We start from the raw sequence: 27,028 nt of genomic DNA, 5'->3' as shown, positions 1-27,028 counted from the left end.
CACTTCTACTGCTGCTGATAGTACTGCCACTTCTACTGCTGCTGATAGTACTGCCACTTCTACTGCTGCTGATAGTACCGCCGCTGCCACTTCTACTGCTGCTGATAGTACTGCCACTGCCGCTGATAGTACCGCCGCTGCTGCTACCATCATGGAGTCAAATTCAACACCATTTGATCCCACCCCCATTTTAGAGTCAAAACTACTCTGGTTTCAGTTTTGTGTTTTTAATAAACTCATGTCATTTTAGATTTTTCTGTGTTTTGAATAATCAACTCAATTGGAGTACATTTCCACTTTAGTAGATTACCTTTTTTAACACTGTAGGGAGTAAAGCCTAGTTAGCATATTTCCCACTGCTATTTGAATGAATGAATGATCAGGTTACCACCAATTACTGTGACATCTAATTCCTTATGGAATCCAGCCAGAAAGACATCCAACAATCGTAACTTTGCATCCACCACAACCGGCTGTCAGTGATTGCCAGACTGAAAGGTGTCATTTTAAATGACTACCTAGAACAGGTATACTAACGGCTGCAATAATTCTAACCACTTAAAAATTGGGTTAGTTTAGAAAAATGTGTATTTATCTTTGTATACCATAAGGTTAATAACGATCAATGAACAAAAACAAACCATTTAAAAAAAATCTTCTTGCAAAAGAGCATGCTGGGAATTTGCTCCAACATTTCCTGGTTGCTAAAAATTCTCAACTGTTCGCCTAATTTAAGTTTGTGACAGAACAAGCAGTGCAGAGAATCATTGTATCATTTAAACCAGTGTGAAATATGTTTTCGATAATACCATATTTTTGGTTATCAGCTGTTCGAAGCCTTATGAAAAACCCTTCAGCTGTGAAAAATGAAACTTAAGAATGGGAAGCAGGCAAATGGGGAGTGTAGAATGGAGCTGCCACTTCTCCGAGTTGCTTTAAATGGGTGACTAATGTATAACTCACATTTCTATCTGAATTTGGTCAGGTCGCCCAAAAAGCAACATATTCCGCACATACTACATACTGCCAAAATTCACACGGTTGAATCAACTCTGAATATGTGCGGCTTAAACTTCTTGCTGTATTCTCAAAAGATGTGTAAAGGGGCTGTGGATACTCAACCCATGGATATCTCTCCCTGTCTCTGGTTACTCTTATGGAGTTAAACATACTCCTCTCAATCAACTCCAGTTATCAACACTAACTCCAGCAAGCGTATCACTGGGATTACGTTAACGCCAGTAGTCAATAAAATAAACTACACTGTGCTTCCAATTTACCTTGATTTATATTATACAATGCTCAGCCATTATATTTAATTATGCTTATTTTCCTATGCAAAAAATTATCTCATGTGTTTTCATATGTTGATTAAAGCAGGGAAGCAGCTTGTCCAGTACACCAACCAGCCAATGCTACTAACTGACCCATTGACCAATGAGAACGGGGGGGCGGACCTCCCCACTCTGCTGGAGGGGGACTTTTATTTCAGCCAGGACCCTGAAGAGGAACCTACCATCTCACTCACCTCTGACATAGCAGCACCAGACAAGCCCAAATTATCCTGAAGAAACTTTTTATAAAGGGATGTACTTAATTTTATTTTGTCGTGTTCATGTGCAGATAATGACAAAACAACCCGGTTGAATCCAAATTATGGTTTTTCACTATTCTCTGAGCTATTGAGCTTCATTCATTTCAAGGCTTAAACTTCCTAGTGAAAGAATTTTGCTTTAGATTAATCGAAACAGAAGTTCGATTTTAAATTACTGCAATGGTTTGTTCAGCTCTTGGAAATGACTTCCAGGGTTGAATTATCTGTGGTCTTATTGGCGGGCCTTAAATAAAACTCCCTAAAAGCGTAATCATTACCGGGTCAAGTTAAGCATTGACAACCAAGTTTCTTTAATGAATAAAAGTGGAAGTATTCAGAATAATTGTTGTAACACAGGGCATCGATCCAGTACATTACTGTTTCTGGGGAAAAAACACTTAATATTTTTATTTCAATTTTTTCTGGAGAGGGGGGGGGGGGGGTTATTTTCTTTTACCTATTGATATAATGGTAGTACCTTTATACTTTTAAGTGTTTTTAAATATTTGTACTGCACCATTATCTTGATTTATTCACATTAGCTGCAGAAAGTGTTTTGTTTGACATGTTTTCATTGCATAATTCATAATGGAATGCTGTTGGTATTTCAGTTATTGAAGTTTTAATGATAGAATCCTTTAGTTGCTACATCTAAGCATTCTAGAAGATAATAACTTAGAAATGCCTCATGAGCTTAGTTCAACTGTCGCTCCCCATCAGAACCCCAAGTTAAAATCTTGTTTTGTTTGTAAACAATGTATACTGAACCAAAATATAAATGCAACAGTTTCAAAGATTTTATTGGTTACAGTTCATATAAGGGAGCCATTCAATTGGAATTAATTAGGCCTTAATCTAAGGATTTCACATGACTGGGCAGGGGTGTAGCCATGAATGGGCCTTGGAGAGTGTAGAGGCCCACCAGAATATGTTTTTCCCCCCAAAAGGGCTTTATTAGACTGAAATACTCCTGTTTCATCGGCTGTCTGGGGGCTGGTCTCAGACAAGAAGCCAGACGTGGAGGTCCTGGGCTAGCCTGGTTACACGTGGTCTGCTTTAGTGAGGCCGGTTGGACGTACTGCCAAATTCTCTAAAATTACTTTGGAGGTGGCTTATGGTACAGAAATTAACATTCAATTCTCTGGCAACAGCTCTGGTGGACATTCCTGCACTCAGCATGCCAATTGCACACTCCCTTAAAACTTGATACACTTGTGGCATTGTGTTGTGACAAAACTGCCCATGTTGAAGTGGCATTTTATCACCAGCACAAGTCGGACGTGTATAATGTTCATGCTGTTTAAGCAGCTTCTTGATATTCAACACCTGTCAGGTGGATGGAATATCTTGGCAATGGAGAAATACAGGGATGTTAACAAATTTGTGCAGAAAATGAGAAAAATAAGCTTTTTGTCTGTATGGAACATTTCTGGGAAATTTCATCTCATGCAACATGGGACCAACTCTTTACATATTGTGTTTATATTGTTGTTCAGTGTAACTGTAAACAAACACTATATAGCCTCAAAACATGGTTGGGTTGTATTTCGGGGGATGCATGGCTCTCGACCTTCGACTCCCGAGTCCGTACGCGAGTCACAGCAATGAGACTGTAATTACCAATTGGATACCACGAAATTAGGGGGAATAACTTAATTGGGATCTCTAATTGGGGTCCTTGCATCTTCAGCTCTATGAAGTTGAGAGGTTACATTTCTCTAGGCCTATACCTCAGCTTTTTATCAATGCAGAATTTGGGGGGGGCTTTATTGTTTTGATTAAGGACTCTAGCTTTAAAGTGTATATACACCCACTGGCCAGTTTATTAGGTACATCCATCTAATACCTAGGTCAGACCATGCGAGCCCCAACAGCACACCTGATTCAACTTGCCATATAACCATCAAGTCCTCTGTGTTGAATCAGGTGAGATTCTCTGGAGCAAACGTGTGCTGTTGGTGGTACTGGAGTTGGGGAACACTGTTCTAGTGCAGGGAATCAGCAGTGCAGTTCTAGGGCAAATACCAAAAGGGGGGGGTCAGGAATGCATTTGAACCCTCTTTTAGTGGATAACCCTTTTGTTCACAGCAAGTATTCATGTCTTGAAATCAAATCCTTTGAATTAAGACTGGCCCTTTATGCAATTGTACAGACTGCTTTTAGGACGCTTTCTGTCTATGACAAGAGACGGACATAATATCCCCGAGTGAATTATTTGCGAGCCAGCACATCCCATTATGAGTTGCTTTTTGGAAAATAGTTTAACTTAAAGCAGGATTACATGTTTATCCTCCCTCAATGTCTACTCAGTCCTATGGTCCTCATTTGGAAGCCTGTTTCCTTCAAGCTTCTTTTTTTTTTTTTGTCAAATCCTTTTCTAGGAAAACAATTTAATATTGGTTCGAGTGTGAGGAACTTTGTGAAATGTTACTTTTACTGCCCCCGGAGGTCATTTTTAGTTTGTTCAAACTAGTTAGTTTTTTTTAATAAATGGCCATTGAGACGGAGAAGGGGGAATTATTGGAGTGTATTGATGTGCGGAGTTTTGAGTTAAGAACTTTTACCAATTTTACCGGCGGAGAATCCCATATTACCGGAGAATCCCATATTACGCACGAGAACAATATTTTGTATATGGTATGTTTCAAATAAAATAAATGAATTGTACATTATCTGCTGCATTTAAGGTGATATTGTAGTTGCAACTGATTGAGTAATCAGTTGAACAGGCAATTGGAGAACAAACAGTGCTCCCCCTTCAGAACATGAAAAATATGGAGACATTAGTTTGATGGTCAAAAATAGATGTTACTTTTAATGTAGAGTTTACTTTCAAGTAACATACATTTAGCAATGTACCGTTTCTGACAGTGGAGATTAATATTTCTCACATTTTCTCTACTGGGAAGTACAGTACTTGCTGAAATTCCAAAATAACAAACCTTAATAAAGATTGAGTATATTGTTTGAGCTTTTGTGCAATTTTCACAGGGATTTAAAACACTGATCCGTATTCATCTGAATCAGTTTTTGGTAGCCTCTTGTCTTTCTCGTTTATGCAACGAATAAAATATAACGTACAGGATAACTTGTATATAATTGCGCAAAAAGTTTACATACAGTGTCATCTTTAAGTTTAAATAGACCAACACAAACAACAAAATTTGCTAGTGGGCTTGATCACTGTCTCTCTGTCCTGCCGACTGGTCAGTACACTGAAATCTGTAGCGTAGAAACTTGATACAAGGTTTCATATGGAAGTCAGCAGGTTCCAGTTCCACATTTTCTGCACCTTCAGAAGTGAAGATATATTTTAGTCTGACACACCTGCAATTCAACTACCTTCAAATGCTGATTAACATATAGCTTCAATAAAGTTCCAACCGGAGTATTCTTTGTGTCTTGATGAGCAATAGATGCCATGAGGAATGTGCGTGATCAAAAAATGACTGACTGCCAGTCACCTGATAGATTCTGCTCTCATTCAGTCCCACAACACAGAAGTCTCATTCAAATTTCTATAGACGATTGACATCTAGTGGAAGCCCTAGGAAGTGCAACATCATATCTCGGGGATTTCATTGGGAACTGTGGTGAATACATACCAAGCTCATATTTCTCACTTCCTGTTTTGATTTCTCCTCGGGATTTTGCCTGCCATATGAGTTCTGTTATACTCACAGACATCATTCAAACCGTTTTAGAAACCTTAGAGTGTTTTCTATCCAATACCAATAATAATATGCATATATTAGCAACTGAGACTGAGGAGCTGGCCGTTTACAATGGGCACCTTTTCATCCAAGCTACTCAATACTGCCCCCGAGCCATAAGAAGTAACAAACTATAGTTTTGGCAAGTTGGTTTGTGCATGACACAAGTCAATTTTGTTTACATAATTGTTTACAGACAGATTATTTCACGTGTAATTAACTGTATCACAATTCCAGTGGGTCAGACGTTTAGATACTTTAAATTGACTGTACCTTTTAAACAGCTTGGAAAATTCCAGAAAATTATGTCATGCTTTAGAAGCTTCTGATAGGCTAATTGACATAATTTGAGTAAATTGGAGGTGTACCTGTGGATGTATTTCAAGGCCTACCTTCACACTCGGTGCCTCTTTGCTTGACATCATGGGACATCATGGGAAAATCAAAACCTCAGAAAAAAGTAGACCACAAGTCTGGTTCAGCCTTGGGAGCAATTTCCAAATATACGCAAGTTTAAACACCATGGGACCACGCAGCCGTCATACCGCTTAGGCAGGAGAAGCGTTCTGTCTCCTAGAGATGAACGTACTTTGGTGCGAAAAGTGCAAATCAATCTCAGAATAACAGCAAAGGACCTTGTGAAGATGCTGGAGGAAACAGGTACAAAAGTATCTATATCCACAGTAAAACAAGTCCTATATCGACATAACCTGAAAGGCCGCTCAGCAAGGATGAAGCCACTGCTCAAAAACCGCCATAAAAAAGCCAGACTACGGTTTGCAACTGCACATGGGGACAAAGATCATACTTTTTGGAGAAATGTCCTCTGGTCTGATGAAACAAAAATAGAACTGTTTGGCCATAATGACCATCGTTACGTTTGGAGGAAAAAGGGGGAGGCTTGCAAGCCAAAGTACACCATCCGTGAAGCACAGGGGTGGCAGCATCATGTTGTGGGGGTGTTTTGCTGCAGGAGGGACTGGTGCACTTCACAAAATAGATGGCATCATGAGGCAGGAAAATGATGTGGATATATTGAAGCAACATCAGTCAGGAAGTTAAAGCTTGGTCTTAAATGGGTCTTCCAAATGGACAATGTCCCCAAGCATACTTCCAAAGTTGTGGCAAAATGGCTTAAGGACAACAAAGTCAAGGTATTGGAGTGGCCATCACAAAGCCCTAACCTCAAACCTAAAGAAAATTTGTGGGCAGAACTGAAAAAGCGAGCAAGGAGGCCTACAAACCTGACTCAGTTACACCAGTTCGTTCAGGAGGAATGGGCCAAATTTCACGCAACTTATTGTGGGAATCTTGTGGAAGGCTACCCAAAACATTTTACCCAAGTTTTAAACAATTCAAGGCAGTGGTTCCAAATACTAATTGAGTGTATGTAATCATCTGACCCACTAGGAATGTGATGAAAGAAATAAAAGCTGAAATAAATCATTCTCTCTACTATTAATCTGACATTTCACATTCTTAAAATAAAGTGATGATCCTAACTGACCTAAAACAGGGAATTTGTACTAGGATTAAATGTCAGGAATTGTGAAAAACAGAGTTTAAATGTATTTGGCTAAGGTGTATGTAAACTTCCGACTTCAACTGTATATGAGACAGCATACACATTGGCCACTTTCATATAAATTGGCATTGTTTACATCGTTACCAAGCAGCGCACTACCACTACTACAACTACTAGTCTTACCACCTAACTCGTCATAGATGATTTTAAAGTTACTTTTGATTTGTTTTATCTACTAACGTTTAATGAATGGTTCCAACAAGAAGAGGAGGAGGAGGACTTTGCTATGGACAACTTTGTAAGAAAAGGAGAAAATTAAGAAGCTAGCTACATCAAGACAAACCAACTGGGCAGTGAAGTGCTTTCTGTAATGGCTGTTAGAAACGGGGATAAACATCAATCTGGCAACTGTTTCAAAACAGGAGAAGGGTAATATTCTCCAGAATGTCTAGCCACCTACTAAATAAGGTGTGGTTTGATTTGCAGTTGCACTTAGGCCGAAGTGGCAAAGAAGGAAATCACAAACTGCAGCCAGACTCATTTGCAATGAAAAAAAAATGTAAATGAAGAAACCAAGAACCACAAAAATCCAATGGAAAGAGACAGAGAGAATCATTGTGGCTGCGTGTATGAGTCCCTAGGGAAGGATCTCTGCCCCGTGGAAATGTGCAATTCAGTATCAAAAATACATAGCAGTCACTGCTGTGACATTGTGGTTTCTATTTTGATCTGTTGTATCAATGTCTTTGCTACAATGTTTCAGCGCTGTTTTCAGAACCATGGACAGCGTTCCTAGAAACTAAGGTTCTGGAACTATCAACCAGCTCTTGGGTAGTTTTGCTTTACATGGCAGTTAATACGAATAGCGAAATAGAACGCCTAAAATGTCACTTGACAACAAGTGTTAGTGAATGTTGCATCACGTTTTGTTGAAAAATGGATGGTTTTGGAAATAACCTTGATTTTTAATGCTGGTAACCTGTTGTATAAAACCAATAATACACTCATGTCCATGTGTTATGGCATTTTTTATCATGGCTGTGATGTGGTCATAGCCACGAGGTGAAGCTGTGAGGCTGTATGTAGTGAATGATACCTGCAGGCTGTATGTAGTGGATGAGTCTCATATATGATGATGAGAGTGGAGCTCCCTCCTGCTTGTTCCATTGAGCCTATAAGGTAAACACATTGAATATGATACGAAGTTAATCTGCAAGGGACCATTGAGATATGCTTATACAAATACACTGCTCAAAAAAATAAAGGGAACACTTAAACAACACAATGTAACTCCAAGTGGATCACACTTCTGTGAAATCAAACTGTCCACTTAGGAAGCAACACTGATTGACAATACATTTCACATGCTGTTGTGCAAATGGAATTGACAACAGGTGGAAATTATAGGCAATTAGCAAGACACCCCCAATAAAAGAGTGGTTCTGCAGGTGGTGACCACAGACCATTTCTCAGTTCCAATGCTTCCTGGCTGATGTTTTGGTCACTTTTGAATGCTGGCGGTGCTTTCACTCTAGTGGTAGCATGAGACGGAGTCTACAACCCACACAAGTGGCTCAGGTTGTGCAGCTCATCCAGGATGGCACATCAATGTGAGCTGTGGCAAGAAGGTTTGCTGTGTCTGTCAGTGTAGTGTCCAGAGCATGGAGGCGCTACCAGGAGACGGGCCAGTACATCAGGAGACGTGGAGGAGGCCGTAGGAGGGCAACAACCCAGCAGCAGGAGCGCTACCTCCGCCTTTGTGCAAGAAGGAGCCCTGCCAGAGCCCTGCAAAATGACCTCCAGTAGGCCACAAATGTGCATGTGTCTGCTCAAACGGTCAGAAACAGACTCCATGAGGGCCCGATGTCCACAGGGGGGGGGGGGGTGTGCTTACAGCCCAACACCGTGCAGGACGTTTTTCATTTGTGCTCTTCACAGATGAATGCAGGTTCACACTGAGCACGTGACAGATGTGACAGAGTCTGGAGACGCCGTGGAGAACGTTCTGCTGCCTGCAACATCCTCCAGCATGACCGGTTTGGCGTGGGTCAGTCATGGTGTGGGGTGGCATTTCTTTGGGGGGCCGCACAGCCCTTCATGTGCTCGCCAGAGGAATCCTGACTGCCATTAGGTACCGAGATGAGATCCTCAGACCCCTTGTGAGACCATATGCTGGTGCGGTTGGCCCTGGGTTCCTCCTAATGCAAGACAATGCTCATGTGGCTGGAGTGTGTCAGCAGTTCCTGCAAGAGGAAGGCATTGATGCTATGGACTGACCCGCCCATTCCCCAGACCTGAATCCAATTGTGCACATCTGGGACATCATGTCTCGCTCCATCCACCAACGCCACGTTGCACCACAGACTGTCCAGGAGTTGGCGGATGCTTTAGTCCAGGTCTGGGAGGAGATCCCTCAGGAGACCATCCACCACCTCATCAGGAGCATGCCCAGGCGTTGTAGGGAGGTCATACAGGCACGTGGAGGCCACACACACTACTGAGCCTCATGTTGACTTGTTTTAAGGACATTACATCAAAGTTGGATCAGCCTGTAGTGTGGTTTTAATTTTGAGTGTGACTCCAAATCCAGACCTCCATGGGTTGATAAATTTGATTTCCATTTTTAATTTTTGTGTGATTTTGTTGTCAGCACATTCAACTATAAAGAAAAAAGTATTTAATAAGAATATTTCATTCATTCAGATCTAGGATGTGTTATTTTAGTGTTCCCTTTATTTTTTTGAGCAGTGTACATTTAGAGGGATATGACTTATTCCTGGGTGGACAACCCCTGTTTCTGGGTGGACAAACCCTATTCCTGGATGGACAACCCCTGTTCCTGAGAGGACAACCACTGTTCTTGGGTGGACAACCCCTGTTTCTGGGTGGACAACCCCTGTTCCTGAGAGGACAGCCACTGTTCTTGGGTGGACAACCCCTGTTTCTGAGAGGACAACCAACCAATGTTCTTGGGTGGACAACCCCTGTACCTGAGAGGACAACCACTGTTCTTGGGTGGACAATCCCTGTTTCTGGGTGGACAACCCCTGTTCCTGAGAGGACAACCACTGTTCCTAAAATAAGTTTCTAATTCCTTTTGGTCTACTGTCAATACAATGTATCCAGGATGTATGTAATGCATTATTGGACTATTGTTATAGAGGTGTAATGCTGAGCAGATCTAGTTGAACCAAGGCAAGGCAGAGAGATTACCTAGGGCTTGCACGTGTGACACTGAACTGCCATGACTCCCTGCACCTACTAAGAGATTGTTAGTTCAATCTCTTGAATAGAGGCAAACCACAGCCATTCAGACAGAGCTTGTAAAACAACCTGGTGTTTCTATAGAGAAATCACTAATCATTATAGGAATTGATTAATTAAGGTAATTGTGTGATAATTAACCATTAATAGAGATTTGAAATGGTAAAAATAACAATTAAACGCAAATTCTTAATTTGCTGAAATTGAGCTGTAATTAAAGATTATTTTTAAACCAAAAGCATTACAACAATATTGACATCCTGATTTAAAAAAGTCATATTTAGCAACATCTATTAAATTGATAAGGCACACTTTCTTTGACCTTGTTTTAACATAGAATTCTTCCTTTTAACTGTATAGATTATGTCAATTAAAAAAAAATGTTTTATAAAAAGTTAACTAGAGTTAACTGATAAACTCTGACAGCCCTAACAGTTAATAATAAGTCATTTTACCTGCAATACTGGTATCTAATGAGGAACCTGCATGTACAGGCAAAGAAGCATCTGATAGACAGGGGATGTTAAGAGGTCAGTACAAACAGATTGTTTAAATGAAACTCCTCGTAGCACTTAACATGACAGCCTAGAATAAAGTGGTAATAACATGGTGATAGTCAGTAGATGACAGAACAAGGCTTTACCATGGGAGTTGGGGTTAGAGGGTGAAGCATGTGAATCTCCTCCACCATCACCTTCTCTTACACCACCATCACCACTTCCTCTTACACCACATCACCCACCACCACCTCCGCCTCCACTTCCTCGTCCTCCTTGGTTCTAACGTTATAGGCCTGAGTGGCGGAAATAAGTTCTAACGTTATAGGCATGAGTGGTGGAAATTGGTTCTAACGTTATAGGCCTGAGTGGTGGAAATGGGTTCTAACGTTATAGGCCTGAGTGGTGGAAATTGGTTCTAACGTTATAGGCCTGAGTGGAGGAAATGGGTTCTAACGTTATAGGCCTGAGTGGTGGAAATTGGTTCTAACGTTATAGGCCTGAGTGGTGGAAATTGGTTCTAACATTATAGGCCTGAGCGGTGGAAATTGGTCCTAATGTTATAGGTCTGAGTGGTGGAAATTGGTTCTAACGTTATAGGCCTGAGCGGTGGAAATTGGTCGTAACGTTATAGGTCTGAGCGATGGAAATTGGTCCTAATGTTATAGGTCTGAGTGGTGGAAATTGGTCCTAACATTATAGGTCTGAGCGATGGAAATTGGTCCTAACGTTATAGGTCTGAGCGATGGAAATTGGTCCTAATGTTATAGGTCTGAGCGATGGAAATTGGTCCTAACGTTATAGGTCTGAGTGGTGCCCTTCAAAAATAACTTTATAGTTTTTTTTAAAGAAAGTTAGTCATTTTTTATTAGTTGCATATAATTTATTTAGTTATATTAGAAATTTCTACGCTCTGTGTATTCTTTACCTCATTTTATTCAGAAAAGTCTGGCATTTATCCTTATTTTGACCTCTGTTAGTCATGGGGGCGAAAGGCACGATTTTAGTTTTTTAATAGCATTACATTGTTGCATTTAACCTAGGCCCGTCTAGCATTTTCCTCGTCGCACCAGCATTGGCTTAACCTAAGATACACACCCCCCCGACAGGCAGGTTCCTTGGAATATCCCAACAATTGAAGGACAAAATCATCATTACAAAGTCATCCTATCACTGTTTGCTCTCCAAGTACGTAGACCCTGGTCAAAACATTTAGTCAATGTTGTCCACCCTCTTGGTCAGAAAAGACCGTATATTAGATACTGTATATCTATCACTTGAAACTACCTATAGCTGAATTACAGCCATTGGCCTTTCAACTCAGGTAGGTCACCTAGGATACATTGGGAAGATCTCAATTGCACACTCCTCATGTCCTCTCCTCTCTTTCCTCGTCTCATTCACAAAACCCATTGGATGAGAAAGCTTTTCCTCCAATGGGTTTTTGAGAAGAAGACTCCTGACCTAAGAGAGGTTAACCAAATTTAAGGGGCACCAAGAATTTTGAATCCAACATTCCATACTTTTCTTTAGTGGATTGACAGACGTGCCTCTTCATCCAGCACTGTAACGGGGCACATCTTGCAGTGGGAGAGCAAACAGTCTTCCAGGAACCAAAATGCACTGAACAGGCATAACATTATCTGTATAGCAGAAGGGGAAATCCTGAACAGCAGAAACAATCAATAAACAAAAAACATGTTACCTGTCAATCGTTCTTATCTTATGTGTTACAACTTTGATTGTCATAAGTGATTATATTGAATAAATGCAACATACTAAGTATCTTAAAACAAAGAGAACCGAGAAATCAAAATAAACTCAAAGTAAAGCAGTGAACTTCATTATAAAATGTGATTTTATACCATAAAACCCATAATAAACCTGACAGAGGCCTTCTTCTGAAGGGGGAGAGGCTTGGCCCTGGAGTCAGGTTGTGCATAGTGGCAAAAATCCACATCACAAAAATGATTCTTTATTGAACATCTCACGCATCATGTACTCATTATCATTGGAATTGGATACATTACTTGTCAGTATTGCAGCGACACATTACTTCTCATACATTGTCATTCTGTATATTACTGCTAGCATTGATTTCACCAATCAGACCCTTATGTCCTGTAAACACTAGAGAGGATCTCAAAACATCAGGAAGTTAAAAACAACAACAATACAGTCAAAAAAAGTGGGGAAAAATGTTATGCACATCAAAACAGCATAATAATTAAATTGTATCTCTGTAGACACCTTCCCCATTTTGAGGGCCAAGGGAGGGCTAAGGAACTTAAGAGCAATGTTAGACTACACTCACACTTACTGTCTTTTACTTTCCCTCTTACTGTCTCCCTTACTGTCCCCCTTACTGTCTCCCTTACTAACCCCCTTACTGTCCCTCTTACTGTCCCCCTTATTGTCTCCCTTATCTACTTCCTTACCGTCCCTCTTACTGTCCCCCTTATCGACTTCCTTACTGTCCCTCTTACTGTCCCCCTTATTGTCTCCCTTATCTACTTCCTTACCGTCCCTCTTACTGTCCCCCTTATTGTCTCCCTTATCGAGTTCCTTACCGTCCCTCTTACTGTCCCCCTTATTGACTTCCTTACTGTCCCTCTTACTGTCCCCCTTATTGTCTCCCTTACCGTCCCTCTTACTGTCCTCCTTACTGTCTCCCTTACCGCCGCTCTTACCGTCCTCCTTACTGTCCTCCTTACTGCCTCCTTTACCGTCCTCCTTACTGTCCTCCTTACTGCCTCCCTTACCATCCCTCTTACTGTCCTCCTTACTGCCTCCTTTACCGTCCTCCTTACTGCCTCCCTTACCATCCCTCTTACTGTCCTCCTTACTGCCTCCCTTACCATCCCTCTTACTGTCCTCCTTACTGCCTCCTTTACCGTCCTCCTTACTGCCTCCCTTACCATCCCTCTTACTGTCCTCCTTACTGCCTCCCTTACCATCCCTCTTACTGTCCTCCTTACTGTCCTCCTTACTGCCTCCCTTACCATCCCTCTTACTGTCCTCCTTACTGCCTCCCTTACCGTCCTCCTTACTGTCCTCCTTACTGCCTCCCTTACCATCCCTCTTACTGTCCTCCTTACTGCCTCCCTTACCATCCCTCTTACTGTCCTCCTTACTGTCCTCCTTACTGCCTCCCTTACCATCCCTCTTACTGTCCTCCTTACTGCCTCCCTTACCATCCCTCTTACCTTCCTCCTTACTGTCCTCCTTACTGCCTCCCTTACCATCCCTCTTACTGTCCTCCTTACTGCCTCCCTTACCGTCCTCCTTACTGCCTCCCTTACCATCCCTCTTACTGTCCTCCTTACTGCCTCCCTTACCATCCCTCTTACTGTCCTCCTTACTGTCCTCCTTACTGCCTCCCTTACCATCCCTCTTACTGTCCTTACTGCCTCCCTTACCATCCCTCTTACCGTCCTCCTTACTGTCCTCCTTACTGTTCTCCTTACTGTCCTCCTTACTGTTCTCCTTACTGCCTCCCTTACCATCCCTCTTACTGTCCTCCTTACTGCCTCCCTTACCGTCCTCCTTACTGTCCTCCTTACTGCCTCCCTTACCATCCCTCTTACTGTCCTCCTTACTGTCCTCCTTACTGCCTCCCTTACCATCCCTCTTACTGTCCTCCTTACTGTCCTCCTTACTGCCTCCCTTACCATCCCTCTTACTGTCCTCCTTACTGTCCTCCTTACTGCCTCCCTTACCATCCCTCTTACTGTCCTCCTTACTGTCCTCCTTACTGCCTCCCTTACCATCCCTCTTACTGTCCTCCTTACTGTCCTCCTTACCGCCTCCCTTACCGTCCCTCTTACTGTCCTCATTACTGACCCTCTTACCGTCCTCCTTACTGTTTCCCTTAATGTCCTCCTTACTGTCCCTCTTACCGCCTCCCTTACTGTCTCCCTTACTGTCTCCCTTACCGTCCCTCTTACCGTCTCCCTTACCGCCTCCCTTACCGCCTCCCTTACCGTCCCTCTTACCGTCTCCCTTACCGTCTCCCTTACCGTCCCTCGTACTGTCCTCAGTGTCTCCCTTACTGTCTCCCTTACCGTCCCCCTTACCGTCTCCCTTACTCTCTCCCTTATCGTCCCCCTTACCGTCTCCCTTACCGTCTCCCTTACCGTCCCCCGTACTGTCCTCAGTGTCTCCCTTACTGTCTCCCTTACCGTCTCCCTTACCGTCTCCCTTACCGTCCCCCTTACCGTCTCCCTTACTGTCTCTCTTACCATCCCCCTTACCGTCTCCCTTACTGTCTCCCTTACCGCCCCCCTTACCGTCTCCCTTACTGTCTCTCTTACCGTCTCCCTTACTGTCTCCCTTACCGTCCCCCTTACCGTCCCTCTTACTGTCCTCCTTACTGCCTCCCTTACCATCCCTCTTACTGTCCTCCTTATTGTCTCCCTTACCGTCCCCCTTACTGTCCTCATTAATGTCCCCCTTACTGTCCTCATTAATGTCCCCCTTACTGTCGCACACCTTTGACGAATCCTGTGTACAGGGCTCCATACAGAGATCCATATAGGGCTCCATACATTCCTTCCAACATGCCTCCATACAGGGCACCCAACAACCTTGGCTCCCGACATGGCTGCTTTCCTCGATGCAGTCTTCAGTACAGCACAGCATGCAGAACTTGCCTGTGAGAAAATATTCTACTGCATTAAATTGAAATACAAATTGCCATGCATCCTCATAACTAATCGTAATAACTACATCCTGCACTCTAATGATTTCGACCTTTGGCCTTAACCCTTATCTTTGACCTTTGTGTATTTTACTCCTAGGCCTCACCTGGGGCATCAGGGGCATCAGGACTGCCTGTGGTTTCCACGCTGGTATCTCCATCTGGAAGACAAGGACGGGTGACTTTGATGCTGTCATTGAAGTCACCATTACTGTAATTATCAGGAAATCCCCAGTAGTCAGTGTGCTTCATTTCCATTCAAATGAATTGGTGACTCACTGCTTGTGTCTGTGGATGTATCACTGCTACTCACATCTGATAAATGAAGAAGAAAACATTGGGTGAGTTGGAGTTCGTCGTCTGGCCATTGAAATTGGAGTGGCCATCACAAAGCCCTGACCTCAATCCTATAGAAAATTTGTGGGCAGAACTGAAAAAGCGTGTGCGAGCAAGGAGGCCTACAATGCTGACTGAGTTACACCAGCTCTGTCAGGAGGAATGGGCCAAAATTCACGCAACTTATTGTGGGAAGGCTACCCGAAACATTTGACCCAAGTTAAACAATTTAAAGGCAATGCTACCAAATACTAATTGAGTATATGTAAACTTCTGACCCACTGGGAATGTGACGAAAGAAATAAAAGCTGAAACAAATAATTTTCTCTACTATTATTCTGTGATCCTAACTGACCTAAGACAGGGCATTTTTACTAGGATTAAATGTCAGAAATTGTGAAAAACTGAGTTTAAATATATTTGGCTAAGGTGTATGTAAACTTCCGACTTCAACTGTGTGTGTGTGTATATATATATATATATATATATATATATATATATATATATATATATATACAGTACCATTCAAAAGTTGACACATTTACTCAGGGTTTTTCTTTATTTTTACTATTTTCTACATTGTAGAATAATAGTGAGGACATCAAAACTGTAAAATAACTCATATGTAATCATGTCGTAAGCAAAAACGTGTTAAACAAATCAAAATACATTTTATATTTTATATTCTTCAAAGTAGCCACCTTTCGCCTCGATGACAGCTTTGCACACGCTTCGCATTCTCTCAACCAGCTCCATGAGGTATTCACCTGGAATGCATTTAAATTAACAGGTGTGCCTTGTTAAAAGTTAATTTGTGGAATTTTATCCTTCCTAATGTGTTTGAGCCAATCAGTTGTGTTGTGACATGGTAGGGGTGGTATACAGAAGATTTGGTAAAAGACCAAGTCCATATTATGGCAAGAATAGCTCAAATAAGCAAAGAGAAACGACAGTCCATCATTACTTTAAGACATGAAGGTCAGTCAATGCGGAAAATCTCAAGAACTTTGAACATTTCTTCAATTGCAGTCGCAAAACACATCAAGCGCTATGACAACTGGCTCTCATGAGGACCGTCACAGGAAAGGAAGATCCAGGAAAGGAAGATAATGCCACCTCAGATCGCAGCCCAAATAAATTCTACACAGAGTTCAAGTAACAGACACATCTCAACATCAACTGTTCAGAGGAGACTGCGTGAATCAGGCCTTCATGGTCGTCGAATTGCTGCAAAGAAACTACTACTAAAGGACACCAATAATAAGAAGAGACTTGCCTGGGCCAAGATACACGAGCAATGGATATTAGACTGGTGGAAATCTGTCCTTTGGTTCGGATGAGTCCAAATTTGAGATTTTTGGTTCCAACCGCCATGTCTTTGTAATACGCAGAGTAGGTGAACGGATGATCTCTGCATGTGTGGTTCCCACCGTGAAGCATGGAGGAGTGATGGTGTGGGGGTGCTTTGCTGGTGACACTGTCTGTGATTTATTTAGAATTCAAGGCACACGTAACCAGCATGGATACCACAGCATTCTGCAGCGATACGCCATCCCATCTGGTTTGCGCTTAGTGGGACTATCATATGTTTTTCTACAGGACAATGACCCAACACACCACCAGGCTGTGTAAGAGCTATTTGACCGAGAAAGTGTGATGGAGTGCTGCATCAGATGACCTGGCCTCCACAATCACCTGACCTCAACCCAATTGAGATGGTTTGGGATGAGTTGGACTACAGAGTGAAGAAAAAGCAGCCAACAAGTGCTCAGAATATGTGGGAACTCCTTCAAGACTGTTGGAAAAGCATTCCTTATGAAACTGGTTGAGAGAATGGCAAGAGTCTGCAAAGCAGTCATCTAGGCAAAGGGTGGCTACTTTGAAGAATGTAAAATCAAAAATATATTTTGATTTGTTTAACAATTTTTTGGTTACTACATGATTCCATATGTTAATTAATAGTTTTGACGTCTTCACTCTTCTTTTTTCTACAACAAATAAAGAAAAACCCTTGAATGAGTAGGTGTGTCCAAACATTTGACTGGTACTGTATATTTACACACAATACACCATAATGACTAAGGGAAAACATGTCTTTAGAAATGTTAGCACATTTATTGAAAATGAAATACAGAAATATCTCACACCCCTGGGTCAATATTTTGTAGAAGAACCTTTGGCAGTGATTACAGCTGTGAGTCTTTGTGGGCAAGTCTCTAAGAGCTTTCCACACCTTAATTGTGCAACATTCTTCAAGCTCTGTCAAGTTGGTTGTTGATCATTGCTAGACAACTATTTTCAGGTCTGTCAAGTTGGTTGTTGATCATTGCTAGACAACTATTTTCAGGTAGTTCTAAGTCAAAACTGTAATTCGGCCACTCAGGAACATTCACCGTCTCTTGGTAAGCAACTGTGGTGTAGATTTGGCCTTGTGTTTTAGGTTATTGTCCTGCAGAAAGGTGAATTCATCTCCCGGTGTCTGGTGGAAAGCAGGTAGAATTTTGCCTGTGCTTCGCTCCATTCTGTTTCTTTTTTTATCTTGAAAAACTCCCCAGTCCTTTACCATTACAAGCACACTAATAACATGGTGCAGCCACCACTATGCTTGAAAATATGGAGAGTGGTACTCAGTAACATGTTGTATTGGATTTGCCCCAAACATAACACTTTGTATTCAGGACAAAAAGTTAACTGCTTTGCCACATTTATTTTGCATTGTGTGGGGTACAGAGATGAGGTGTTCACTAAAAAAATCATGTTAAACACTATTCTTTCACACATGCATCTTATTATGTGACTTGTTCCGTAAAGTCTTACTCCTAAACGTATTTACAGTTGCCATAACAAAGGGGTTGAATACTTATTGACTCAAGACATTTCAGCTTTTCATTTTGTATTAATTAGTGAAAAAAAATGAGCATATACATTTCACTGTGACATTATGGGGTGTGACAAAAAAAATCCATCGAATCCATTTTAAATCCAGTCTGTTAGACAACAAAATGTGGAAAAAGTAAAGGTGTGTTTATGTGAGTATCCGACATTGCAGTTCTTCTATATGGGAAAGTTAAGTGTCTCCATGACAGTCTCATATTCCCTCTCTTAATGTTTGTAGTGTAGTTTAGAGACTGGATAACTAGAAAGGTGAAGCAGGAAATCCGTAATGCATTGTTTCGTCATTGCATTGAACCTGAAATCAAACTAAAATGGAAACCATCGTCTCTCGACAACATATTGTGCACATATTATAAAAATGTACATTATTGTTAAACTGTAGTTACTGATGGAAGTGTTCTAAATTCACCCACATTTATAAGATGTATAAGGTTTAATTTAATGTTTTCTTACCAGTAACGTGGTATGAGAGAGCAAGACCAGCCAAAGCAAAGATCAAATGAACAGTCAGCTTTCTGTTAGAATAAAGAACACAGAGATAGAACTGGTCACAACACTTTTAAAACTTAAGGTTACTTCTGTAACCCCAGTTCTCTGATGATAGAGGTGTCTCACAATGGGAATTTGTTGAATAAGCAATTCACTACGGAAGATCCAATCACACAGCGTCTGTCGTGGACAGATAAGTCACGTGGCCAATGAGGAGGGGAGCCTCCTCAATAAAAAGTGCCATGGAGCTGCTCTCTGGTCATTCTAAAGCATGTCCCTCTTCCTTGCGCTCTTGCAAGCAGGGAACTGCAGTGAGATACTCACTCAGAGAACCGGGGTTACATAAGTAATAATAGTTTGCCACCTCACAATGGGATGTAGCCAACTCCCATATGCTCTCCAAAGCCAGGATAATCGGACAGATTCATCCCTCAGAGGCCTAGACCTTCTGTGAAAATCATAACAACAAATCAGGGCCATAGAGCCATAGAAAACCAGTGTCTGAAATAGACATCCACCGATTAATCGGATAGGCCGAATAATTAGGGCCGATTTCGGTATTTTTGGGCGCCGATTTTTTAAAATTTTTATATACCTTAATTTAATATACCTTTATATACCTTTATTTAATCATAATTACTAGTTAACTACACATGGTTGATGATATTACTAGATATTATCTAGCGTCCTGCATTGCATATAATCTGACTGAGCATACAAGTTTCTAAGTATCTGACTGAGTGCTGGTAGGCAGAAGCAGGAGCAAGCATTCATTCAAACAGCACTTTCGTGCCTTTCGTGCGTTTTGCCAGCAGCTCTTCTTTGTGCGTCAAGCATTGGCTGTTTATGACTTCAAGCCTATCAACTCCCGAGATGAGGCTGGTGTAACCGAAATTAAATGGCTAGCTAGTTAGCGCGCGCTAATAGCGTTTCAAACATCACTCGCACTGAGCCTTGCAGTGGTTGTTTCCCTTGCTCTGCATAGGTAACGCTGCTTCGAGGGTGGCTGTTGTCGTTGTGTTGCTGGTTCGAGCCCAGGGAGGAGCGAGGAGAGGGACCGAAGCTATACTGTTACACTGGCAATACTAAAGTGCCTATAAGAACATCCAATAGTCAAAGGTTAATGAAATAGAAATGGTATAGAGGGAAATAGTCCTATAATTCCTATAATAACTACAACCTAAAACTTCTTACCTGGGAATATTGAAGACTAATGTTAAAAGGAAACACCAGTTTTCATATGTTCTCATGTTCTGAGCAAGGAACTGAAACGTTAGCTTTCTTACATGGCACATATTGCACTTTTACTTTCTTCTCCAACACTTTGTTTTTGCATTATTTAAACGAAATTTAACATTTTTCATTATTTACTTGAGGCTAAATTGATTTTATTGATGTATTATATTAAGTTAAAATAAGTGTTCATTCAGTATTGTTGTAATTGTCATTATTACAAATAAATAAATAAAAATTGGCCGATTAATCGGTATCAACATTTTGGGTCCTCCAATAATCGGTATCGGCGTTGAAAAATCATAATCGGTCGACCTGTAGTCTGAAAAGAGTTGCCTTAGCGTCATGCCTATGAAGTAAACACTTGGACATAAATGATGGAGACACTTCCTCACTCTAGACTAGGATTGTCTAACACAACGTGCCATTGGAACACAGGAGTGATGGTTGCTGATAATGGGCCTCTGTACGTCTATGTAGATATTCCATAAAGAATCTGCCATTTCCAACTATAATAGTCATTTACAACATTAACAATGTCTACACTGTATTTCTGATCAATTTGATGTTATTTTAATGGGCAAAAGATGTGTTTTTCTTTCAAAAACTAGGACATTTCTAAGTGACCCCAAACTTTTGAATAGTAGTGTATACACTACATGACCAAAAGTATGTAGACACCTACTCATCGAACATCTCATTCTAAAATCATGGGTATTAATATGGAGTTGGTCCCCCCCTTTGCTGTTAAAACCGCCTCTACTCTTCTGGGTAGGCTTTCCCCTAGACATTGGAACATTGCTGCAGGGACTTGCTTCCATTCAGCCACAAGAGCATTAGTGAGGTCAGGCACTGATGTTGGACGATTAGGCCTGGCTCGTAGTTGGCGTTCCAATTCATTTCAAAGGTTTTCGATGGGGTTGAGGTCAGGGCTCTATGGATGCCAGTCAAGTTCTTCCATACCGATCTCGACAAAGCATTTACACTGTGTGCATGGTGGCATTGTCATGCTGAAACAGGAAAGGGCTTCGCCAAACTGTTGCCAAAAAGTTGGAAGCTCAGAATCGTCTAGAATATCATTGTATGCTGTAGCATTAAGATTTCCCTTCACTAGAACTAAGAGGCCAAGCCCGAACCATGAAAAACAGCCCCAGACCATTATTCCTCCTCCACCAAACTTTACAGTTGACTGTATGCATTCGGGCAGGTAGCCTTCACCTTGCATCCGCCAAACCCAGATTATTGTGTCGCACTGCCAGATGGTGAAGCGTGATTAATCACTCCAGAGAACGTGTGTCCACTGCTCCAGAGTCCAATGGTGGTGAGCTTTAAACCACTCCGGCCGATGCTTGGCATTGCGCATGGTGATCTAAGGGTTGTGTGCCGCTGTTTGACCATGGAAACCTATTTCATTAAGCTCCCGAAGAACAGTTATTGTGCTGATGTTGCTTCCAGAGGCAGTTCGGAACTCGGTAGTGAGTGTTGCAACTGAGGACAGACAAATTTTACGAGCTTCAGCACTCGGCGGTCCCATTCTGTGAGCTTGTGTGGCCTACCACTTTGTGGATAAGCCGTTTTTGCTCTTAGATGTTTCCACTTCACAATACAGCAATTACAGTTACTCAGCAAAAAAATAAACGTCCTCTCAATGTCAACTGTGTTTATTTTCAGCAAACTTAACGTGTAAATATGTGTATGAACATAAGATTCAACAACTGAGACATAAACTGAACAAGTTCCACAGACATGTGACTAACAGAAATGGAATAACGTGTCCCTGAACATAGGGGGGTCAAAAACAAAAGTAACAGTCAGTATCTGGTGTGGCCACCAGCTGCATTAAGTACTGCAGTGCATCTATCTCCTCCTCATGGACTGCACCAGATTTGCCAGTTATTGCTGTGACATGTTACCCCACCGTTCCACCAAGGCATCTGTAAGTTCCCGGACATTTCTGGGGGTAATGGCCCTAGCCCTCACCCTCTGATCCAACAGGTCCCAGACGTGCTCAATGGGATTGAGATCTGAGCTCTTTGCTGGCCATGGCAGAACACTGACATTCCTGTCTTTCAGGAAATCACGCACAGAACGAGCAGTATGTCTGGTGGCATTGTCATGCTGGAGGGTCATGTCAGGATGAGCCTGCAGGAAGGGTACCACATGAGGGAGGAGGATGTCTTCCCTGTAAAGCACAGCATTGAGATTGCCTGCAATGACAACAAGTTCAGTCCGATGATGCGTCTCACAGTACGGCTATTTATTGCTCTGGACACATCTGCAGTCCTCATGCCCCCTTGCAGCATGCCTAAGGCTCATTCACACAGATGAGCAGGGACACTGTGCATCTTTCTTTTGTTGTTTTTCAGAGTCAGTAGAAAGGCCTCTTTAGTGTCTCTTTAGTTTTCATAACTGTGACCTTAATTGTCTGTAAGCTGTTAGTGTCTTAACGACCGTTCCATAGGTGCCTGTTCATTAATTGTTTATGGTTCATTGAACAAGCATGGCAATGAAAACCTGTGAAGTTATTTGGATTTTTACGAATTATCTTTGAAAGACAGGGTCCTGAAAAAGGGATGCTTCTTTTTTGGCTGAGTTTATATAAATATATATATATATATACAGTGGGGCAAAAAAAGTATTTAGTCAGCCACCATTTGTGCAAGTTCTCCCACGTAAAAAGATGAGAGGCCTGTAATTTTCATCATAGGTACACTTCAACTACGACAGACAAAATGAGGAAAAAAAATCCTGAAAATCACATTGTAGGATTTTTTTATGAATTTATTTGCAAATTATGGTGGAAAATAAGTATTTGGTCACCTACAAACAAGCAAGATTTCTGGCTCTCACAGGCCTGTAACTTCTTCTTTAAGAGGCTCCTCTGTCCTCCACTCGTTACCTGTACTAATGGCACCTGTTTGAACTTGTTATCAGTATAAAAGACACCTGTCCACAACCTCAAACAGTCACACTCCAAACTCCACTATAGCCAAGACCAAAGAGCTGTCAAAGGACACCAGAAACAAAATGGTAGACCTGCACCAGGCTGGGAAGACTGAATCTGCAATAGGGAAGCAGCTTGGTTTGAGGAAATCAACTGTGGGAGCAATTATTAGGAAATGGAAGACATACAAGACCACTGATAATCTCCCTCGATCTGGGGCTCCACGCAAGATCTCACCCCGTGGGGTCAAAATGATCACAAGAACGGTGAGCAAAAATCCCAGAACCACACGGGGGGACCTAGCGAATGACCTGCAGAGAGCTGAGACCAAAGTAACAAAGCCTACCATCAGTAACATACTACGCCGCCAGGGACTCAAATCCTGCAGTGCCAGACGTGTCCCCCTGCTTAAGCCAGTACATGTCCAGGCCCGTCTGAAGTTTGCTAGAGAGCATTTGGATGATCCAGAAGAAAATTGGGAGAATGTCATATGGTCAGATGAAACCAAAATATAACTTTTTGGTAAAAACTCAACTCGTCGTGTTTGGAGGACAAAGAATGCTGAGTTGCATCCAAAGAACATCATACCTACTGTGAAGCATGCTGGTGGAAACATCATGCTTTGGGGCTGTTTTTCTGCAAAGGGATTTTGAGTGAAAACCTCCTTCCATCAGCAAGGGCATTGAAGATGAAACGTGGCTGGGTCATTCAGCATGACAATGATCCCAAACACACAGCCCGGGCAACAAAGGAGTGGCTTCGTAAGAAGCATTTCAAGGTCCTGGAGTGGCCTTGCCAGTCTCCAGATCTCAACCCCATAGAGAGTGAAAGTCCGTGTTGCCCAGCAACAGCCCCAAAACATCACTGCTCTAGAGGAGATCTGCATGGAGGAATGGGCCAAAATACCAGCAACAGTGTGTGAAAACCTTGTGATTACTTACAGAAAACGTTTGACCTCTGTCATTGCCAACAAAGGGTATATAACAAAGTATTGAGATAAACTTTAGTTATTGACCAAATACTTATTTTCCACCATCATTTGCAAATAAATTCATTAAAAATCCTACAATGTGATTTTCAGGATTTTTTTTCTCATTTTGTCTGTCATAGTTGAAGTGTACCTATGATGAAAATTACAGGCCTCTCTCATCTTTTTAAGTGGGAGAACTTGCACAATTGGTGGCTGACTAAATACTTTTTTGCCCCACTGTATATATAGAGGTTGAAGTCCTACGTTCGGTAGCATTATCTCGTGGTGAATACAGGGACCAAGTCATGCTGAGGAGAGTGTAATGATCTTTGCTAGAAAGAGAGTGACAAATACCGTGGCACCTTTTTATATTTAAAACATCGAATCAAATTTTATTGGTCACATACACATAGTTAACAGATGTTAATGAGAGTGTAGCGAAATGCTTGTGCTTCTAGTTCCGACCATGCAGTAATATCTAACAGATAATCTAACAATTTCACAACAACTACCTTTTACACACAAGTGTAAAGGAATGAATAAGAATATGTACATATAAATTTATGGATGAGCGATGGCCGAACGGCATAGGCAAGATGCAGTAGATGGTATAGAGTACAGTATATACATATCAGATGAGTAATGTATGGTATGTAAACATTATATAAAGTGGCATTGTTTAAAGTGACTAGTGATACATTTATTACATCATTTTTTTATTATTAAAGTGGCTAGAGATTTGAGGCAGCAGCTACTTAATGTTAGTGATGGCTGTTTAACAGTCTGATGGCCTTGACATAGAAGCTGACAGACCTGAGCACTGGGGTTTCCTGTTTTAGTTTCTGTCTATAGGCTAAAACATACAATATACTTGCTGTGAAGCCGCTCAACAACTACATTATATTAGTCATCTAACAGACTCCGATTCAGAGCGTCACACAGAGGCAACCAGGGTCAACGCCCTGCTCAAGGGCACGTTGACAGATCTCCCACAAGGTAAAAAACGGGGACACGGACCAGCGATCCATCGGCCACCGGCCCAAGCTCACAACCGCCAGGCCACCAGCACTCCTAGATCCCCCCCCACAGTTCCCCAAGAGCTGCCCCTCAACCATCCGAGAAAATAAGATTAAAATAATCCCCCCCCCCCCCCCCCAATAACCAAGAAAATGAACAAAAGAGGAAAAAAAGACGAAAACAAAACAATGCAAAAAACATCAAGGACAACAAAAATCATAACAGCAAAGCCAATTGAATATGTTTGAGTGCATGTATGGCACTATTTACCTGTGTATGTGCACAAACACCTGCAAGGCATCTGCCTCAGGCAAACCGGCATTAGCTGTAAAAACACTGCCCCTCGGTGTCATTCAAACATACTTTTTGTTCTGTTTTATTTTGACTTTATTTTTATACTTTTACTGTGGCACCTTTTGTTGAGGAGGCTCCACTCCTCATTGGCCACGCGACTTGTCTGCCTACTACAGATGTCGTGTGATTGGATCTTCCGTAGTGAATAACTTATTCAGCAAATTTCCGTTGTGAGACACCAAACGATTATTTGAAAGAGAACCGTAATTTTGTCAAACAGAGATAATTTCTCCTAGAAAGCATCTTAGGGTAGTTAGTGGTAGTGGAAAATGCAAAGCAAATAGGACTAAGTAAAATGGACAATCGTGTTTTTCCTGCTCATTACATTATAATAAGAATATGTGTAACTTGCAGCAATGCCAAGTATCTTATGGATGTTCTTATGTCCAATATATATTATGGATAATGAATTATCAATGAAATGTTGGTACATTATACAACTCATCTTTGTAATATAATGAAAAGTCAAAAACAAAGGATGTTTATTAAACATCTTGACTAAGACTTGAGCATTTTCCCAAATTCCCTAAATCTTTTTAAAGACTAGAGTCCCATCACTTTATCTTGTACCAGTATCAACATTGACATCAGTTGTAAATCTATTGTTATTGAATTTTAGGATTGAACAAGAAAAAAGGAAATCTGAAATAATAAAAATGACACACACATTGCCAACCTATTGTGATCACACACAAAAAACACACAAAAACAATGAATTCAACTGTTCACCACTCTCTATCATTGAAGTACCCCAAGCAGCTGTAAACATCTTTAGTTTCACTCTATAGGTAGACTGACTAATAAACTTCCTCCAAGAATACAGGTGTCCAAATATGTCAAATAGATTGTGTCATTTAAAAATTTCCCGTACACACATGTAAGTCAAAAATAAATACCCAAAAGTGGCAACCCTTGTGTTAGTGTTCGCTTACCGTGACAGCATTGTGACGGGATAGTTTAGCCAGTGGGGCGACACTCAGGTGTCTCTATAGTTTCCAGTAAGTCTACAGTCTGGCTGGAGGGAGCCCAAGAGGTTTTATACGTTCACCCCTCCCTCTGCTCCTAGGGGGCCACAGAGACACACTGAGAGACAGAAAGATAGGCAGAGGCACTGCAGAGGAACAGCTAGCATTAAACTAGTTTAAAACAGGGTTGAGCGTGAGGCTCTCACACCTTTGTGTTCTAAAGTCCCCTCTGATCTGAATCTACCCCCATATCTCCCTTTAAAAACCCTCAGCCCCTCACACACACTCATAGCTTACACACTAACCCCGTCCCCCTCTGATCTGAATCTACCCCCATATCTCCCTTTAAAAACCCTCAGCCCCTCACACACACTCATAGCTTACACACTAACCCCGTCCCCCTCTGATCTGAATCTACCCCCATATCTCCCTTTAAAAACCCTCAGCCCCTCACACACACACTCATAGCTTACACACTAACCCCGTCCCCCTCTGATCTGAATCTACCCCCTGATTCTAATAAACTGGAAGCT

At 41.7% G+C, this 27,028-nt stretch overlaps 2 protein-coding genes across 5 annotated transcripts in view; one reads left to right on the top strand and one right to left on the bottom strand.

Moving 5' to 3' along the window:
• The window catches only part of hsf1a (heat shock transcription factor 1a), a 32,744-nt gene extending 28,478 nt beyond the window's left edge, over positions 1 to 4,266 (top strand). For 2 of the 4 annotated variants that reach the window (XM_090206628.1, XM_021570534.3), the window contains one exon: positions 1,381 to 4,266. In XM_090206628.1, the coding sequence (XP_090062754.1) occupies positions 1,381 to 1,568 (188 nt within the window). In that variant the 3' untranslated portion in view covers positions 1,569 to 4,266. 4 annotated transcript variants of the gene reach the window in all.
• A 6,554-nt stretch (positions 4,267 to 10,820) lies between these two features.
• On the bottom strand, positions 10,821 to 26,551 carry LOC118941200 (uncharacterized). Its single transcript, XM_036953450.2, has 6 exons — positions 26,463 to 26,551; positions 18,977 to 19,038; positions 15,572 to 15,607; positions 15,400 to 15,453; positions 12,976 to 15,245; positions 10,821 to 10,889 (listed from the first exon to the last, which is right to left on the bottom strand). Exons 1-6 carry the CDS (start codon positions 26,471 to 26,473, stop codon positions 10,821 to 10,823), a joined length of 2,502 nt encoding a protein of 833 aa, XP_036809345.2. The 5' UTR covers positions 26,474 to 26,551.
• Positions 26,552 to 27,028: the final 477 nt, after the last annotated feature.

The sequence above is a fragment of the Oncorhynchus mykiss genome, chromosome 18 (assembly GCF_057628025.1).
Source record: "Oncorhynchus mykiss isolate SJ-2025 chromosome 18, ASM5762802v1, whole genome shotgun sequence".
NCBI classification, from domain to species: Eukaryota; Metazoa; Chordata; class Actinopteri; order Salmoniformes; family Salmonidae; genus Oncorhynchus; species Oncorhynchus mykiss.
Note: the sequence above shows the minus strand (reverse complement) of the source record. Positions and strands in the feature narration are given on the sequence as shown.